The sequence below is a fragment of the Erythrolamprus reginae genome, chromosome 2 (genome assembly GCF_031021105.1).
Source record: "Erythrolamprus reginae isolate rEryReg1 chromosome 2, rEryReg1.hap1, whole genome shotgun sequence".
Lineage (NCBI taxonomy): Eukaryota > Metazoa > Chordata > Lepidosauria > Squamata > Dipsadidae > Erythrolamprus > Erythrolamprus reginae.
The window spans coordinates 235,541,712-235,560,354 of record NC_091951.1 but is presented as its reverse complement, the minus strand read 5'-3'; the positions used below and the strand labels follow the sequence as shown (position 1 = coordinate 235,560,354).

Below are 18,643 nucleotides of genomic sequence, written 5' to 3'. Positions count from 1 at the left end.
CTCTGTAGCGACGTTTTGAAAGCAGGAGTTGAAACAGTTTGTGTCCAGGATGCGAGGGGTCCGTAAATATTTTCAACATGCCAACAAACATTAAGAAAAAAAACAAGAGACATATCCAACAAGAACTCCTATCCAAATCACACAAGGCTCTGAAGTCCAACAGGATGGGAGCACAAAGATTCCAGATTCCAAAAGGCACCCATTGTGATAGAGAGGATTTGCTTCTTGGGTTCCAACAGATGACGTTTAATTCAAGAGAACCAGAGGTGTCTACCTCTGCGAACATGTTACCAATTCGGCAAAACCCCTGAGAAGCAGGTGCACTCTCAAGTAACTTTGTCCTATGATATGTAGATATTTACAAGGGGTTTCATCAATCAGGTTACTATTCGAGCAACAAAATTACAAAGATGATAAAAATGTAACTGGCTATTTACGCACAAACAATATATGTTTTTATTTGACTGCATTTCCTATTCAAGGAAAAGAACAATTGCTTAATGCAATTGAAAAGGTATTAATGAATCCTCAACTTTGCTCTGCTCAATGTATGTTATACGAATGTGCAGGTCATTAAGTGGAATTTGGGGTACCTCAGGAGTGGGAAGACTCTAGATAAAGAGAAGCTATGAATGAAGGCAAATATAGGTGGCCCAGGAGAATTTATTTTATTTATTTATTGGCTTTGTATGCGGCCCCTCTCCGAAGACTCGGGGCGGCTAACAGCAATAATAAGACAGCATATAATAATAATAATAATAATGCAATACTAAAAACAATTAAAAACCCATTATAATAAAAACCATACAGACATACCATGCATAAAATTGTAACGGCCAAGGGGGAAAGAGTATCTCAGTTCCCCCATGCCTGGTGGCAGAGGTGGGTTTTAAGTAGCTTATGAAAGGCAAGGAGGGTGGGGGCAATTCTAATCTCTGGGGGGAGTTGGTTCCAGAGGGCCGGGGCCGCCACAGAGAAAGCTCTTCCCCTGGGTCCCGCCAAGCGGCATTGTTTAGTTGACGGAACCCGGAGAAGACCCAATCTCGATCAGTTACCGGGACCAGAGGTTTAGTCTTATGAGCTTCCAAACTTGCTGGAGCCCATCTTCAGGGAATGTTTCCCTACCAGAATGTATGCCCTATTAGGACACACCTGACAGAAACCAATTAAACAAAGGAGTCAATAAATTCACATAGCACCATTGTAATTTAATGACTCTTACTATTAAAGAAATATTCTAAAACCTTTGGTGGTTAGAAGCATCTTTTATGAATTTTAGCTGATGTGCAACTGTAATGACACCCACGTGCCGCTATCCACATTCTTAGAACTTCACTATTATCTATTGCACACAGGACTGCCTATAGAAAATTATAAAAACTTCTGTGGTTTCAAATTGTTCCCCACTCTCTCTCACACACACACACGCTCACACAAACATTTTTAAACTGCCCATCTCCCCTCACAGAAGATAAAGCTTCAAAATTAGGGATTGGAATTGCTTCAAATATGTATGCCAATTTACCAGCTGCACAGGCTCTAAGCGAATTCGTGAAAGTGATGCTTTTAACCACTAAAATGTTACACACACACACACACACAAACAAACATATTTTTGCTGATAATGAAAAGGAAGGGAGACTAGTATAGATCTGTTTCGAGCTCTTTTGCTCTATTCAGCTAGACATACCCTTACCAGGATTTGAACCTGTGGGGTCTGTCTTGCAATGAAGCAGCTTTAACTTCTAGACAAGTGGTTCCGAAGCTTTTTTTGGCCATGCCCCACCCAAGCATCTCTAAAATCCTGATGCCCCCCCCCCCCCATGACATATAATTCTTACTATTCAAGAAGTGAACTCTACAAATGCAGAGAAAGCCTAAAAGGCCATTAACTTGGCTCCAATTGCCCCCATTAAAAAATCAAATTGCCCCCCTGCGGAGCATGGCCCCACATTGGGAACCCCTGCTCTAGACCACAGGATCTCCTCCGCTCAGCTTTTACCAGGGAAGAGCCATGGTTTTTTCTGTGGAATCACTCTGGTATACCAAAATATGGGAGGGAGCACAGCTTCCTTTTTGCCTAGGCAGATAGTTTTCGGCTATAAAATTTATCTTAAATATTAAACAAAGAAACAGTGTTTCTCCAAAAAGACAACCCAGCTTGAAAAGAAGCCCTGTCACATTTTTGAGCGCATGCAATCAAATTAAGCCCTACCCACAAAATTAGCTCTTATTAAGACTCCGCCCATTCCAGGGTGTAGGGCTGGGGCTCTACATATCAGGTCTTGCACACCATATCTACCTCGCCTTCTTCTGTGGCCCCTTCTTCTGCGGCCACTTGCCACCACTCACATACTTCAACCTGGCCTCTATTTTGCCTTCAGATGTCTTCCGGAAAGCCGTCTGCAGCCAATAACAGAGCTCTGGATCGATTTTACATATATATATAAAATGTTGGTGCATGTGTGTGTGTGAATCTAAGGATTCCTGTGTGATCCCTAACAAGCAAACAGCAACATGTACTAAAGCAAAGGCCTTCTTAATAAGCGTTATGGGATAGCCTCCAAAGAACACCATGATTGATGGTCCTCTCTATGGCTTATTTGACACCAAGTACATTTATTTATTTGTTTGTTTGAAAACGTTTCTTATTTTTATTCCGATAGGTTTTTCAGTTATCATCTCATTTCTCATTTCATTCTTTTACAAAATCTTTATACATATACAGTACAGTGGTCCCTCGATTTACGCGTTCTCGATTAGCGCGAAACGCTGCAACGCGGTTTTTCAAAAAATATTAATTAAAAAATAAGTTCGCGGTTTTTTTTGCTATACCACGGTTTTTCCCGCCCGATGATGTCATGCTGATTGCTGATTGGCCAAAATCTCGACCAATCGTTGCAAACGCAAAAAAAAGCTTTGCAACTGAACTTTTGGAACTTGTTCAGACTTGTTGCAAGATGCCTCCTAAACGTTGTGCACGGAGTGCTGGCGGCGACGCTAAAAAGACCAGGAGGATACTCACAATTAAAGAGAAAATTGACATTTTGGACATGCTGAAAGAGGGACGCTCTTATGCAGATGTTGGTCGGCAGTATGGGATCAACGAATCGAGTGTGCGAACCATTCGTGACGACGAGAAAAAGATAAGGCAAAGTTCTCTGATGGCCTTCAACAAGGCTGCAAAAAGAATGGTGACGCCTAGAAACAAACGGCTTATGAAGATGGAAGCTGCTTTGTCCCTGTGGGTACAAGACTGCCGCAAAAAGAGCATTGCTTTGGATACCAACACTATAAGAACCAAAGCACAACAATTGTACAACCGTCTTGAAGACACAGAAGAAGGCGATGCAGATGAGGGAAACGCAGGTAAGGGCTGGGGTTTTTTATTCTGTCATTAGATACTGTATTTAAGTGTTTTTTAAGGAAGGAGCAGGGAAGGAGGGAAGGAGGGAGGGAGGGAAGGAGGGAGGGAGAGAAGGGAAGGAGGGAGGGAGGGAAGGAGGGAAGGAGGGAGGGAGAGAAGAGAGGGAGGGAGGGAGGGAGAGAAGAGAAGGAAGGAGGGAGGGAGGGAGAGAAGAGAAGGAAGGAGGGAAGGAGAGAAGAGAAGGAAGGAGGGAAGGAGGGAGGGAGGGAGAGAAGAGAGGGAAGGAGGGAGGGAGGGAGAGAAGAGAAGGAAGGAGGGAAGGAGAGAAGAGAAGGAAGGAGGGAAGGAGGGAGGGAGGGAGAGAAGAGAGGGAAGGAGGGAGGGAGGGAGAGAAGAGAAGGAAGGAGGGAAGGAGAGAAGAGAAGGAAGGAGGGAAGGAGGGAGGGAGAGAAGAGAGGGAAGGAGGGAAAGAAGGAAGGAGGGAAGGAGGTGGGCATTTACTCTTTATGCTTTCATTCAAGTCACTTCTCTCTCCCTTTCCTGTCATTCTGCAGCCTCAGCCTCAGCCTCAGCCCCAGCCACATTCACAGCAAGCAAAGGGTGGTTTGAGAAATTTCAACGGCGCTATGGCCTGAAGAGTGTGTCATTGCACGGAGAAGCTGCCTCAGCAGATACAGGTGCAGCAGAAAACTTTGTCCAGCGCACGTTTAAAGAGCTAATTGCAGAAGGGGGCTACCTTCCAGAACAGGTGTTCAACATGGACGAAACAGGCCTGTTCTGGAAGAGGATGCCTTCAAGGACTTTCTTGATGCAAGATGAAGCCAAAGCCCCTGGCTTTAAGGCCATGAAAGATCGAGTGACTTTGATCATGTGTGGGAATGCAGCAGGCTTTTTGCTGAAGCCAGGGCTAATTTATAAGTCACAAAATCCAAGAGCCCTCAAGAACAGAAATAAGAATGCATTGCCAGTGTAGTGGATGCATAATGCTAAAGCATGGATTACAAAACCCCTCACGCGGGACTGGTTTCATCACTGCTTCATCCCACAGGTGGAGGTGTATTTGGCTCGCAAAGGACTGGATTTCAAAGTGCTTCTCCTAATGGACAATGCTGGCGGCCATGATCACCTGGACCATGAACATGATGGGGTGCAAGTTGAATTCTTGCCACCAAACACCACATCGCTTATCCAGCCGATGGATCAAGGTATTATCCGTGCATTTAAGGCACTGTACACGCGCAATTCTCTTGGAAGCATCGTGGAAGCAATGGATGCTGATGACAACTTCACATTGAAGGCCTACTGGCGTCAGTACACAATTGCATCTTGTCTGAAGAACATTCAGAATGCCTTGACAGATATGAAGACACAGACAATGAATGCCTGCTGGAGGAAATTGTGGCCAGAAGTGGTGCATGATTACAAGGGATTTGCTCCCGAAGAAATCCAAGATGCTGCAGTCCAGACCTCTGTGAAGCTGGCACAGGCACTGGGTGGAGAAGGCTTCGTTGACATGACACCAGAGGAAGTCAATGGTTTGCTTGATGAGCATGGCCTACCGCTGACAGACAAAGATCTGGAGGAGCTGACCAGGTCAGCGAGTGAAGAAGAGGAGGAAGCGGAAGCTGAACAAGCTGAGGAAGAAGAAGATGTTGGCCTAACGCTTGAGCGGCTTGCAGAACTGAACAGAGCCACTTCAAATGTACAACGCATGGTGGAACTTTGGGATCCCAACATGACTCGCTCTATACAGTTTAATGCCTCCCTTGACAACATCTTTGCACCATACAGATCCATGTTAGCCCAGAAAAAGAAACGGCGCCAACAACTGCCCATGACCATGTTTGTCACAAAAACCAAGAGGTCTGTCACACCATCACCTGCAGCGTCCATTGTAGAAATGGTGATAGAAGAAGATCCCTAGTTACTGTATCCCAGTTATGCTAACCCCCACCCCACCCCAAAAAATGTAAATAAATATGTTATTGTTCATAACTTAAGAGTCTTATTCAATGTGTACAGTAGGTAATGGTAATTAAGGGGATGGGAAATGGTAATTTATGGGTTAAAAGTGTTGGGACTGAGTGGCACACAGTCTGTACAGAAGAATGAATGAATGAATGACTGAGTGAATGAATGAAATTCAAACACAGGTGAGGGCTGGGGGGTTTTATTCTGTCATTACACAGTACAGTACAGTACAGTACAGTTACAGTTTAAGTGCTTTTTGAGAAAGGAGGGAGAGAAGGGAGGGAGGGAGAGAAGGGAGGGAGGGAGAGAAGAGAAGGAGGGAAGGAAGGAGGGAGGGAGAGAAGGGAGGGAGGGAGAGAAGAGAAGGAGGGAAGGAAGGAGGGAGGGAGAGAAGGGAGGGAGAGAAGAGAAGGAGGGAAGGAAGGAGGGAGAGAAGGAGGGAGGGAGAGAAGAGAAGGAGGGAGGGAGGGAGGTTTGCCATTGCCGCCAGCGTTGCCCCAAGAAAGCCGGTGAGAGGAAGGAGAGAAGGGAAGGAGGGAGGTTTGCCATTGCCGCCAGCGCTGCCCCAAGAAAGCCGGTGAGAGGAAGGAGAGAAGGGAAGGAGGGAGGTTTGCCATTGCCGCCAGCGCTGCCCCAAGAAAGCCGGTGAGAGGAAGGAGAGAAGGGAAGGAGGGAGGTTTGCCATTGCCGCCAGCGCTGCCCCAAGAAAGCCGGTGAGAGGAAGGAGAGAAGGGAAGGAGGGAGGTTTGCCATTGCCGCCAGCGCTGCCCCAAGAAAGCCGGTGAGCGGGGCGAATCGGGCGGGCGGGGGGGTAGCGGCAAGGAGCCCGGAAAAATCACCATTGCATTGCCAGCCTCCGAATTTGCGTCGCTCCACCTTCTGCGCATGTGCGGCCAGGGCGTGCATGCGCAGAAGGTTTTTTACTTCCGCATCCAGTATAACGCGGAAATCGGTTAGCGCGGGAGGTCTTGGAACGTAACCCCCGCGCTAACCGAGGGATCACTGTATTCTATATTTATCTTATAGATTGATTTACTAATGATGTATATAATTTTCCAAGTTTCTCATGCTCTAAGTATTTTCTATGTTGTTTTTAAATATATACTTCTTGTAGACAGATAATCTCAAATTTTAATTTTTCTAATTTATTTACTATCCTTTTTTCGCTGAATTTAATCCATTTAAACAGTGAAATTATTTTCATCTCTTCTTCCATCTCCTTTATTTATTTAATTGGCTAGTTCCTCTAGTTACTCTTGGTTCCATACATTCTTTTGGTCAAGTTTCTTTTCTTATTGCTCTTTCCTCCCGTTCTCGTAGTTCTATTATTTGTCTTTCTCTTTCTTTTTTCATTATCTTTTGATTCTTCTCCTTTCCTTCTTCAATGGGTTTGGAATCATCTAAGAGCTCAATATATTGATAATAAAATGACTTTGCTTTATCCAAAGTGTCCAGTCTATATCTTTGTTCTTGCCAATTCACCAATAACCCTTCAGATATTATCCATCTAAAATTCACTCCTTTTCTAATCAGACATTTAGTCAAAAATTGATAGTTTTTTCTAATATCTCTCACTCTTCTGGGAATTTGCTTTAAAATTACAATTTCTTTCATCATGTTTTATTGTATTTATTGCCATCTGTAAGATCTGATTTCTCACTGCTTTTTTTGTGACTCTAACATGTATTTCTCTTGGTAATTTATGTCTCATAGCATATCATGTATGCACTCCAAATATTTCATCAACCTCATTTAAAATCTCTTTATTTTCCATCATTGGTTCTACCAACATCTCCGCTATTAGTTGTGGTAGATTTTCTCATTTTTCTTCTTCAATATTTTGAAAGCATAGGTAATAATCAGCACGATCCATCTCCGTTATGATTGCTCTCTCATGATTTTTTCCCTGAAATTGTTGTGTTCAAATTTATCTCTTCCACTTTTTGCATTCTTTCTTTTGTTTTCCCCATCATCTCTTTCATTTCCTTAACTTCATCTTCTACTTTCCCTATTTTTCTAATTTTTTTTTTTTACTTCTTCCTTACCTCTTTCAAATCTTGGTGTATTGCCTGTAATAAACTTTTTTAGTTCAGTATTCTTCTTTTCTTGTTGTGCTGATGCCTCAGATATCTTCTATGTTGCAGGGCTCATTGCTGCCAAAGAATGGGGAATTTCCTTCTTACTCGTTTTTTATATTTTCAATATTTATAATCCATATTGATCAATATCAATCACCGCAAAAGGGTAGAAGAAACAGAATGAAAAATAAAAATATTAAAAATATAACAAGAATAATTAAAAAATCATAATCTTCAGGTTCTGGCTACCTCAATCCAGTAAATCCAATAAATATGATAGCAAGGTCCAAAAGGAGAAAAGGGTATATAAAAAGAAGTAGAAGAAAAATCTAGGAAAACAGTCTCATCAAAGAGAAACGTAAGGATAACAAATATAATCCAGTCTCTTATTTGAAAATTTAACAGCACAAATTTACAAAATCCATTTAAAACAGGGGAATTTACTTCTAAAAAAAAAAAAAATTAATAAACTCCCCAACCAAGCTTTGCCACTCTTTTCTCTTCAAAAATAAAAAGATAAGTATCCCAACAAAAACACTGCCAATGATTTATTTATTTATTTTTTAGATTTGTATGCCGCCCCTCTCCGAAGACTCACATGTTGACTTCAAAGTCTCTTCACTATTATTCCTAACAAAAACAAATCCTCTAGCCATCTGTTATTATGATTGTCTGGTGCTGTCCAATGTCATGTTATTTTCCCTCTTTGACCATTAGATGGCAGTATTGTATTCCAGAACTCAGTAAATTTACTTTCAGTTTTAACTTTCAATAACCCATTTAAAAAGGAAAAACATATAAAATATAAAAATCAAAAAATCACAATCTAGCTTTCTAGATTTTCCCCCTAAAAACATCATTTAAGTCTTTTCAGCTTTTTAATTTTGTGATCTCTAATTGTCCGCCGCTGTTATTTGTGTGAAGCGGTAACCATTTTCCCACTCTGCTTCATTTTTCTCCAAACCTTTTTTCCAAATTCTTCTTTAAAGGAGAGCTGCTTTAAAAATGGGGTTCTTATTTACAAGACCAAAACAAAAATATCTCACCCAGATGTTTCACTCCACTATTCCTCACTTCTTTAGCGTGGTCACTCCAGCTTTTGACAGTTCATCAGGCTGTCTTCCACATTGCCCAGTCCGCAGCTTTTGATTGGCATTTTGGGGAAATTGCAGTTTCCCTATCCAAATCAGCCTGTGCTTCAGTTCTTCACTATCCCTCCAGGACAGCTCTGGATCACAAGGACCCCCAATGACGGTGAGATTCAGCGTTTATTTTGGAGCTCCGAAATTTACACTGTGTCGCTGTGGCTCTGACCATACACTCTCCCAAATATATTGATTTTGAGAGACGTGCTGGCTCAGTGGCTAAGACGATCAGCTTGTTGACCGAAAGGTCAACAGTTTAACAGTTTGAATCCCTAGTGATCCTTAACGGGGTGAACTCCTGTTACTTGTCCCAGCTTCCGCCAACCTAATAAAAAATACAAGTAGAAAAATAGGGACCATCTTTGGTGGGAAGGTAACAGCATTCCATGCACCTTCGGCATTTAGTCATGTCGGCCAAATAACCATGGAGATGTCTTTGGACAGTGCTGGTTCTTTGGCTTTGAAATGAAGATGAGCACTGCCCCTACAGTCGGGAATGACTAGCACATATATGTGAGGGGAACCTTTACCTTTATTTTGGCCAGTTTGTTTAAATGCATCTTGGGCTCTTCTTTCAATATGGTTTAATATTTAATACCTCCAGCAATAAAAATAGGGTTTTTTCATATTTATATTTATTTTTTAATTTTGATATTTAAGTCGCTTGGAAAATATGTTTTGATAAGTAGTCTGTGATGGTTTGTATTTACCGTATATACTCGAATATAAGTCGGGTTTTTTTAGCCCAAAAATGGGCTGAAAAACCCGACCTCGACTTATACTCGGGTGACTGACATGTCACCACAAGAGGGCGCAAGCGGCTGAGGGAAAGACAGCCGTCTGCCTTTGCTTCAGCTAGAAAGAAGCGGCAACTGCCCGGTCAAGAAGCAAGAATCCACCTAGCCAAACGGCTTTTTTCTTGTTTAGCGCGGCGTTCAAGTGGTTGGCAGGTTCCTTTGCTTGCACGCAAGAGCCAACCACTCGAACGCCACGCTAAACAAGAAAAAAGCCGTTTGGCTAGGGGGTAGATTCTTGCTTCTTAACCGGGCAGTTGCCCCCTCTCCCAGAACTTCTTTGGAGCTGAAGCAAAGGCAGACGGCTGTCTTTCCCTAAGCCGCTTCCTGGAGACCGCTAAAGATATCGCTCTGGGAGAGGGGGCAACTGCCCGGTTAAGAAGCAAGAATTTCCCCCCCCCCAGCCAAACGGCTTTTTTCTTGTCTAGCGCGGCGTTCGAGTGGTTGGCTCTTGCGTGCAAGCAAAGGAACCTGCCAACCACTCGAACGCCACGCTAAAAAGAAAAAAGCCGTTTGGCTGGGGGGGGGAATTCTTGCTTCTTAAACCGGGAGCAGTTGCCCCCTCTCCCAAAGCGATGTCCCAAAGCGGTCTCCGGGAAGCGACCGAGGGAAAGGCAATCGTCTGCCTTTCCTTCAGCTCAAAAGAGGAGGCAAATGCCCTGCCTTCCCCCAGCCGGTTAACCGAGCGCTTCAAGTTAACCGGCTGGGGGAAGGCGGGGCATTTGCCTCCTCTTTCGGGCTGAAGGAAAGGCAGACGATTGCCTTTCCCTCGGTCGCTTCCCGGAGACCGCTTTGGGACATCGCTTTGGGAGAGGGGGCAACTGCTCCCAGTTAAGAAGCAAGAATCCCTCCCCCCTAGCCAAACGGCTTTTTTCTTGTTTAGCGCGGCGTTCGAGTGGTTGGCTCTTGCGTGCAAGCAAAGGAACCTGCCAACCACTCGAACGCCGCGCTAAACAAGAAAAAAGCCGTTTCGCTGGGGGAGGGATTCTTGCTTCTTAAACTGGGAGGAGTTGCCCCCTCTCCCAAAGCGATGTCCCAAAGCGGTCTCCGGGAAGCGACCGAGGGAAAGGCAATCGTCTGCCTTTCCTTCAGCCCGAAAGAGGAGGCAAATGCCCCGCCTTCCCCCAGCCGGTTAACTTGAAGCGCTCGGTTAACCGGCTGGGGGAAGGCAGGGCATTTGCCTTCTCTTTTGAGCTGAAGGAAAGGCAGACGATTGCCTTTCCCTCGGTCGCTTCCCGGAGACCGCTTTGGAACGTTGCTTTGCTTGCGCCTGCCCCTCCTACAGCGGAGAGAGGCGGCAAATGGCCAGCCCTTCCCCCACCCGCTTAGCTGAGCCCTTCGGGAAGGTGCCGCCTGTCTTCGCTGTAGGAAAGACAGGCACATCCGAAGCGCGTGGGGAAGTGGCTGTGGGAGGCAACGACATTCCTAAGCCGGTGAGGTGTGGGGGGGGGGTGGCGAGAAGATAGAAGCAAGAATCCACCCCCCCCAGCTTTTTCCCCCTCTCCCCGCAAGAAAAGGAGCCAGCCAAACACTCCAATGCCGCGCTAGAGGGGGGGAAAAGCCGATGTGTGTGTGTGTGGGGGTGGATTCTTGCTTGTCTTCTCAACACCCCCTCACCCCACCTCTCGGGAAGAGAGCAACAGGAAAGGACGCGGTTTTCTTCTGCCGGGTCGAGGACAAAGCGGGTGTTGAGGGCGGCGGGCGAGCAACATTTCAGCGGGGAGAAAACCCCAAGCTGAGAGTGCCTTTTAAAATCACTCTCCTCTCAGCCTCGGCAAGCTGCCAAGAAGTGGGGGTTTTGGAGTGGGGAGGCAAAAACGCTCAGAATGTCACCAACGAGGCATTTCTCCAAGGGGCGGGGGTCCCTAAACTTTCCTTTAACCCCAGCGGACACAAAGATGGGAATGCGTGGTCCTTGCCAGCCACCCATCTGCGGGGGCTGCCCCGCGCCAAGGCAGAATTAAATTCAACAACCAAAATATTATATTTTTAAAAAACATACTTTTTTGACAGTTTGTTTGCCTTTTAAGACATCTCTCTGGCTGTGCCTAATGTCAACAATAAAAATTTTTGCCAGGTGAATTAGCTATGGATCTCACTGAAGAAATTTTAAAGAATACTCAAAATGATTCTTCATTTGCTTTGTAACCTTAAATAAAAAAACAATACAGTATTGACTCTGTAATTTACCCGGGGAGGGGACAGAAGGGGGCGCAGACAGACAGGAAAGGAAGACAGACAGACAGACAGACAGACAGACAGACAGAGACCTATGACCACAATTGAGCTCAAAATTTGTTGTTAAGCAAAAGCATTGTTAAGTGAAAATCACCACATTTTACTCAATCCATGACATTTCCTAGCTCTAACAGTGATGTGCAAGCTAGGGAAGTACCGGTACATCTGAAGACATGTGTAATGTTCTAGTTATGGTTAACTGTGTGGCAGAAAGTGGACTCTGGGTTTGTTTTCCTATTACAGTGAGGTTGAATGTACCATATATAATTTTACAAGAGCTCTCTCTCTTTCTCTCTCTGTATATACACATACAGTTTATATAGTAGATAATGTACAGTATATTTTTGTGTGCCTGTGTGTAATATTTATTTACACATATGGCATATATACATAGAATTAAGTATATTTTGGATGTTCAGTAATTGTAAATATAGAGGGAAATTGTATCTCTTTGAGGCAAGGAGAGGTCAAGTATCCTAACCCTAACCCAAACCAGCAGGAGCAGGGGATTAAGGTAAGTACCTAGGTACTTGCATTTTTTTTGCCTATACCTGCCTTGGGGGATATATACCTGTTTACCCTCTTTTAAACTTACAGAGCTAGTTTACTGGCTTTCTTTGAAATAAATATTCTAAAATATTTAATCTACTGATGCCTCAATTGATGTAATTTTATTGGTTTCCATTTTTATAAGTTACCAGTAGCCGCTGCAATTTCCACCCTCGACTTATACAGGGGTTTATAAATTTTCCCAGTTTTTGTGGCAAAAGTAGGCACCTCGACTTATAGTCGGAGCGACTTATACTCGAGTATATACGGTACTTATATAATACATTGGCACATTACAGATGCAACTAAGATGCAAATAGACAAGGGTTTAATAAAGAATTATGTGGATTGGCAAACATGAATTGGATGCAACAGTATTTATACTGCTGAAAGCTTACTAGAAACATAGAAACATAGAAGACTGACGGCAGAAAAAGACCTCATGGTCCATCTAGTCTGCCCTTATACTATTTCCTGTATTTTATCTTAGGATGGATCTATGTTTATCCCAGGCATGTTTAAATTCAGTTACTGTGGATTTACCAACCACGTCTGCTGGAAGTTTGTTCCAAGGATCTACTACTCCTTCAGTAAAATATAGCTTTATGCTTGTAATAAGTCTTTACATGTCAAGACTGTTAGAATTCAGGAATCCTAAAACAATTTTGTATGGTTAGGAATCATGTTTATTTATTTTATTTATTTGTATTTATTTATTTATTTATTTATTTGTCAAACAAGTATAGTATTATAGTACATATTAACATAACATAAGTAGAACGTAGTAATAGAAAGGATAATAAGACAGTAGGACAGGGACATTAGGCACAAAAGTGCACTTATGCACGCCCCTTACAGACCTCTTACAAAAGGGGAGGGGTCAATTGTAGATAAGGTCAGGTTGAAGATTTTGTGGTACTAGCTGGAGATTGCCCCAATGGCCACAAAGAAGAAGACAAAAGGTGTGGGGAACTCTCCCAAAGACAAATGTGAGGATGCATGATGGGATCTGCTTACCCAATTTAGATTGTATTGGGGGGATTGAAAGTGATGGAAGATCAAAGGTTTTAGCAATCAAAGAAAAGCCATATGCCAGACTAAGACAAGAAAGTGTTGCCTGTTATCTGCAAGTCCTTCATGAATTCTAATGAAGGCTGGAAAACCCATATTTTGCATATAAAAAATGAATAGTCCCAAATAAAAGTACTAGTTCTACTAAGCAATATATCTTAAGAATTGAAAATAAAGGCTGGACAATGGCAATCAAGAATTATAACTAACTTTGAGTTTCTATCAAATTCCAAGGACCCATAGGCAGTGTTCTCTCTAAATTTTTTTTGGGGTGGGCGGAAAAGTATAGTGTCTGAGCGGCAGTCCCTTCGGGACTGGGCGACACAGAAATAATAATAAAATTTCCCTCTCGGCTTCTGGGCAGGTTTGGAAAACTCTGATGATTTTTAAGTGAGCGATTGCTCACCTGCTCAGCTTAGAGGGAACTATGCCCATAGGTAACCATATAAATTTAATAAACCAGAGCCCACTGCAGACTCTTCCTATCCTAGAGCAATAAATAAAGTTAATAAACAACAACAAAAGTCTTAGATTTCTGGCTTCTATGTCCAAATGCGCAGTAGTAACCTTCAATGCCTCTTAAAGTTAAAGTATGACATCAAAGGAGAGGGGGAGAACAGAGAACCCTGAAATACTGGTTTCTCAATGATTTCACCAATTGCTGTCATATATCATTAGGCTAGAATTCATAGAACAAACAAAGTTTATGGGATATGCAGATCCCAGCCCCACTCTGCATCCTCAAAATGCCCTCATATTGCACCATGGAAACTTAACTGCAATCCACTGATGATTTTCAGCTATGTAATCTTTTTCTGCATTTTGGGGGCAATTGTGAAAAAAAATGTTAAATAGTTCTGTGAAACCTTTGCAATGTTAATGCACTGATTTTGCACCTGGAAAATAAACAAACCAAAAAGGCTGGACAGGAATTTAGTTTGTTCCATTTTAATAATATCACCAACTCATTTACAGTCCCTTCATTGCTAACATAAGGTAATTTAAAATTTTGAAATTTGATATAAAAATGTTGCACACCTGTATCATGACAAACAAAAATGAAACACAAAATAACTCTATGTCAATCAAGCCAAATTAGTAGTGTCAAAGCACTGACACAGAAGAATTCATACTGCTGATTTAGTGCAAAAGGGATTGATTTGGTTTCCATCAGCTACCTTACTCTAAGCTAAAAAATAAATTATTGACAAGAGGAAACAATCCAACTATTCCCATCAAGGAATACCAGGCAATCTATGTTTCAAGTACAGTACTTACAGCCAAAAGCTATTTTGCATGAAAGCTGTATACTTTCTTTGCAAACTTCCAGTGCAGAAATGTATTATTACGAGCTTTAGCACATTTATGAAAGACTTCATAAATGTGCTAAAGCTCCTAATAATAAAGGTCATAAATGCGCTAAAGCTTAAGCACAGTTACTTAATAAGGCTGCACTTTTGGTAGTCTCAATAAAAGTGGGTAGATAGACAATGCAAGGATAGTTTTTTTATCTTTAAGACCATATTAAAAAAATAAAATAAAATACACCATATATATTCAGGAGAAAAATAGATACAAGAAAATACCATATTTTTCAGAGTATAAGATGCACCTTTTTGGGTGTCTCTTATACTCTCTCTGAATGTAGATTTTTGAAGCTTTTTCCCCCCAGCCCTAATTAAATGCTAATGATCTTCCCCGTTTCCTACTCCCTCCTAAGAAGGGTTTTTTTACAGCCTTAAGTCTTTGCAGGCTTTTTTCATTCCTATTCCATCTGAAAAAGATTTTTTCAGCACTAACCAGGGGATAAAATAATGTGCTGAACCTGAACAGACTAAGGACGCTAGCCAGATGAATACCTGGTATGCAGATCCCCCCCCCCCTATTTTCTGCCCAAAAACTAAGGTGCGTCTTATACTCCAGAAAATATAGTACTATATTAAAAATACATACAGTATTTGCTAAATGAAAAATACAGTGTTCATATAAATTTCACTGTTCAATTTAACAGTTTCTAAGATGAAATATATTTTCCATATCTTTAGCAGGTCTGTCATTCAGGTCCCAGGCTATGATTTTAAGTAGAGATCTAGCCTATCGGAGGCATATGGTTAATAAAACATGAACGTATTGTTCATGTTGTTAAGAACTTTCCATGCATAGACATATACAACTAAAATAGCCTCTGAAACAATCAAATGAGCCTTTCAAACGTATGCAGCCACTTTTACAGCCACTTTGAAGAGTGCTTCACTAACACCAAGAGACTTTGCAGAAGCATCCCTTTCAAATATTTTTCACTGCTTAATATCTGGACTACAACTAACATATATTTAGCTGAGAATAAAGAACACTGAATTTTTTTGACCAAAGGTTGCAAAAGGTGATTAAATGACCTTATTCTCATAAGAATAAGTCAGTTGCCAAGCAAATGAATTTTGATCACCTGACCAAGGAAATGCTACAAAGGTCCTAAGGGTGAAAAACAGTCATAAAGGACTTTTTCAGTGCTGTTATAAATTTGAATGCTCACTAAATAAACTGTTGCAAATGGAAGAACACCTGTTATTAAAAATTGTTATAATGTATTATATGAAGAAAAAAAAGAAAAAAGACAAGTAGAAATTATAAAGTGCATTAATCAATCTGGACATACATGAAAAGGTAACTTGGGAACTAACTTGTGCCAGTATTTTCAATAATGAGAGATCCTCAGAAATATATTTCATTTTATTTTTTTTTTGAATTTGTATGCCGCCCCTCTCTGGAGACTCGGAGCGGCTAACAGCAACAATAAAACAGTGTACAATAGTAATCTAATACTAAAAACGATTAAAAACCTATTAATATAAAAACCAGACATACATACATACATACCATGCATAGAATTGTAAAGGCCTAGAGGGGAAGAGGATCTCAATTCCCCCATGCCTGAGGGCAGAGGTGGGTTTTAAGTAGCTTAGGAAAGGCAAGGAGGGTGGAGGCAACTCTAATCTCTGGGGGGAGTTGGTTCCAGAGGCCCAGGGCCGCCACAGAGAAGGATTTATACTTTATACTAAACCATGCTATATTCCTCAACACCAGTTTACAATGCAAAAACTGATAGTCCTTAACTTATGACCACAGTTGAAACAAACATTTCTGTAACAAATCACTTCTGAAATCTTGCCCAGAAAACTGCAAAGACTTCTCCAGACACATATCAGAAGTCAAAAACTGTCTAAAAAGTACCACCACCATCAACAAATCATTACTCAGAAGTTAGGCTTTTCTTACTTTAGTTTCCTTTGATCTTATAATAAATGCAGTACAACTAAATTTGTTTTGTAATTTTCCCTTGGAACAGCACATTGCAATATTCCTATAAATTATGATGAGTCTCATTAATATTTTTTTAAAATGTTAAACCATTTTTTTAAAAAAATGTTAATACACTTCAGCTTTGCATGGGCTATTTAAATCACATTTAAATGCTAGGTGACACATCCATTCTCATCTTACTTGTTGCTATTCTGTCCCCATTTCTCTATTTGCACACACTTCCCCAGCCTTGTGCAGTTCTTAGCCCATCTTTAAAAAAACTTAAGAACAGGAAAGTGTTACACAGGGGAAAAGGGTGTGAAAGCTTCAATTTGTAAGTGACAGCTTCAAACCATAGCAAATTAACATTAGTTTATGGAAGACTCATGGAACTGATTTCACCATCTTGAGATATTTGATATACACTGCTCAAAAAAATAAAAGGAACACTTAAACAACAGAATAGAACTCCAAGTAAATCAAACTTCTGTGAAATCAAACTGTCTACTTAGGAAGCAAAACTGATTGACAATCAATTTCACATGCTGTTCTGCAAATGAGTTGTGCAAATGAAATATTCAATGAGAATATTTCATTCATTCAGATCTAGGATGTGTTCTTTGAGTGGTCCCTTTATTTTTCTGAGCAGTGTACATACATTACCTATTTTTTTCTCATTACACCAAAAGGCTTCCCACCACTAGGTGACACATCCATGCTTATCTTATTTGTTGCTATTCTGTCCTCATTTCCCTATTTGCACACACTTTCCCGGCCTTGTGTAGTTGCTTGCCCAATCACAGTATGTCCTCATAAACTTTATACGTGCAAACTAAAGCCACAGGGGGAGATGCAACATCTATTTCACTGTATTTAATTGTAATTCAGGGTTGGGGGGGGGGAGGCATAGGAATATAGAACATAGAAAATTGACGGCAGAAAAAGACCTCATGGTCCATCTAATCTGCTCTTGTACTATTTCTTATGTTTTATCTTATGATGGATATATGTTTATCTCAGACATGTTTAAATTCAGTTACTGTCCATTTACCAACCACGTCTGCTGGAAGTTTGTTCCAAGCATCTACTTGAAATAAAAATGGGAGACAGTTCTTCATTACAAGCGTGAACCTAATTTCAACCTGCAGCGAAGATTGCAAAAGTGTGCCCGCGAACCCACCACTAAACGGAGACCTCTCGCACCCGACGATCTGCGAGCGGTCACACAAACGAGGAGGGCCGGAGACCACCCCATAACGGCTCTTTCTCCATCCTTACCCGCCCGGGGAGTACTCCAGGTTGAAAACAGCGCCGTGGGTGCGAGTGATGGGGGACACCGAATCGGCGGGCTGAATAGCACCATAGAGCCTTGTCATGGCCCGGAAAGTGTCCCTCGCCGGCTCCACGCAGCGGCCCCCATGGCCCAGGCCCCGTTCCCGCACCCAAGAGAACAGCCCCCCGCCTGGAGCCGAGACCGGGGCGGTGGAAGTAAAAGAGGCCGGGGGCGACTTTGGGGACACCGCCCGAGGTGGTGAGCTCGATAGGGGCGGCGACTGATCGCCGTCGCCCGGGGGCGACCGCTCTGGGCTAGGGCCCCACCGCGCCTTCCAGCTCATCCCGAGCCCGGCCCCGGCGCCACGACAAGCAGCACCACCGCCACCATTCCCCACCCACCCCCGGGCCTTCGGCTCCCCACCACTTCCGGTGCAGTGAGCACTGAAGAAATCGCACCGGCGGCAAACTCGAGTATGTCTCCAAACGGCCGCCCGAATGTTGTTCCACCCCCCTCCCCTTTGGCGAAACGCGCTCAGGCTGGACTTTGAGCGGCGGGGCGTTTTAATAAAAAGATCGGAAAGCGATTTTATTTTATTCCTCTGGTTTGGTTCCGTAATCAATTAATCAATCAATCAATTACAATTAACTAATTGCTGGAGTTGGCTGCCATATAAATATCATTAAATAAACAAATTAATTATAATTATTAATCATTATAATTAATTTGTATATTATATAAAATTTATATAAATTTTTCCTGAGTCCTTCGGGATTGGGTGGCATAGAAGTCGAATTAATGAATGAATGAATAAATAAATAAAATTAATAATTGATTAATGGATATTTATAAGGCGC

General features: G+C 42.2%; 1 protein-coding gene across 1 annotated transcript in view; it reads right to left on the bottom strand.

The window, feature by feature from the left end:
* The window catches only part of DCAF10 (DDB1 and CUL4 associated factor 10), a 29,232-nt gene extending 10,930 nt beyond the window's left edge, over nucleotides 1–18,302 (bottom strand). The window contains exon 1 of the mRNA XM_070742256.1: nucleotides 17,792–18,302. Coding sequence (XP_070598357.1) covers nucleotides 17,792–18,129 — 338 coding nt within the window. The 5' untranslated portion in view covers nucleotides 18,130–18,302. The remainder of the gene's footprint in view (nucleotides 1–17,791) is intronic.
* Between the last annotated feature and the right edge of the window lie 341 nt (nucleotides 18,303–18,643).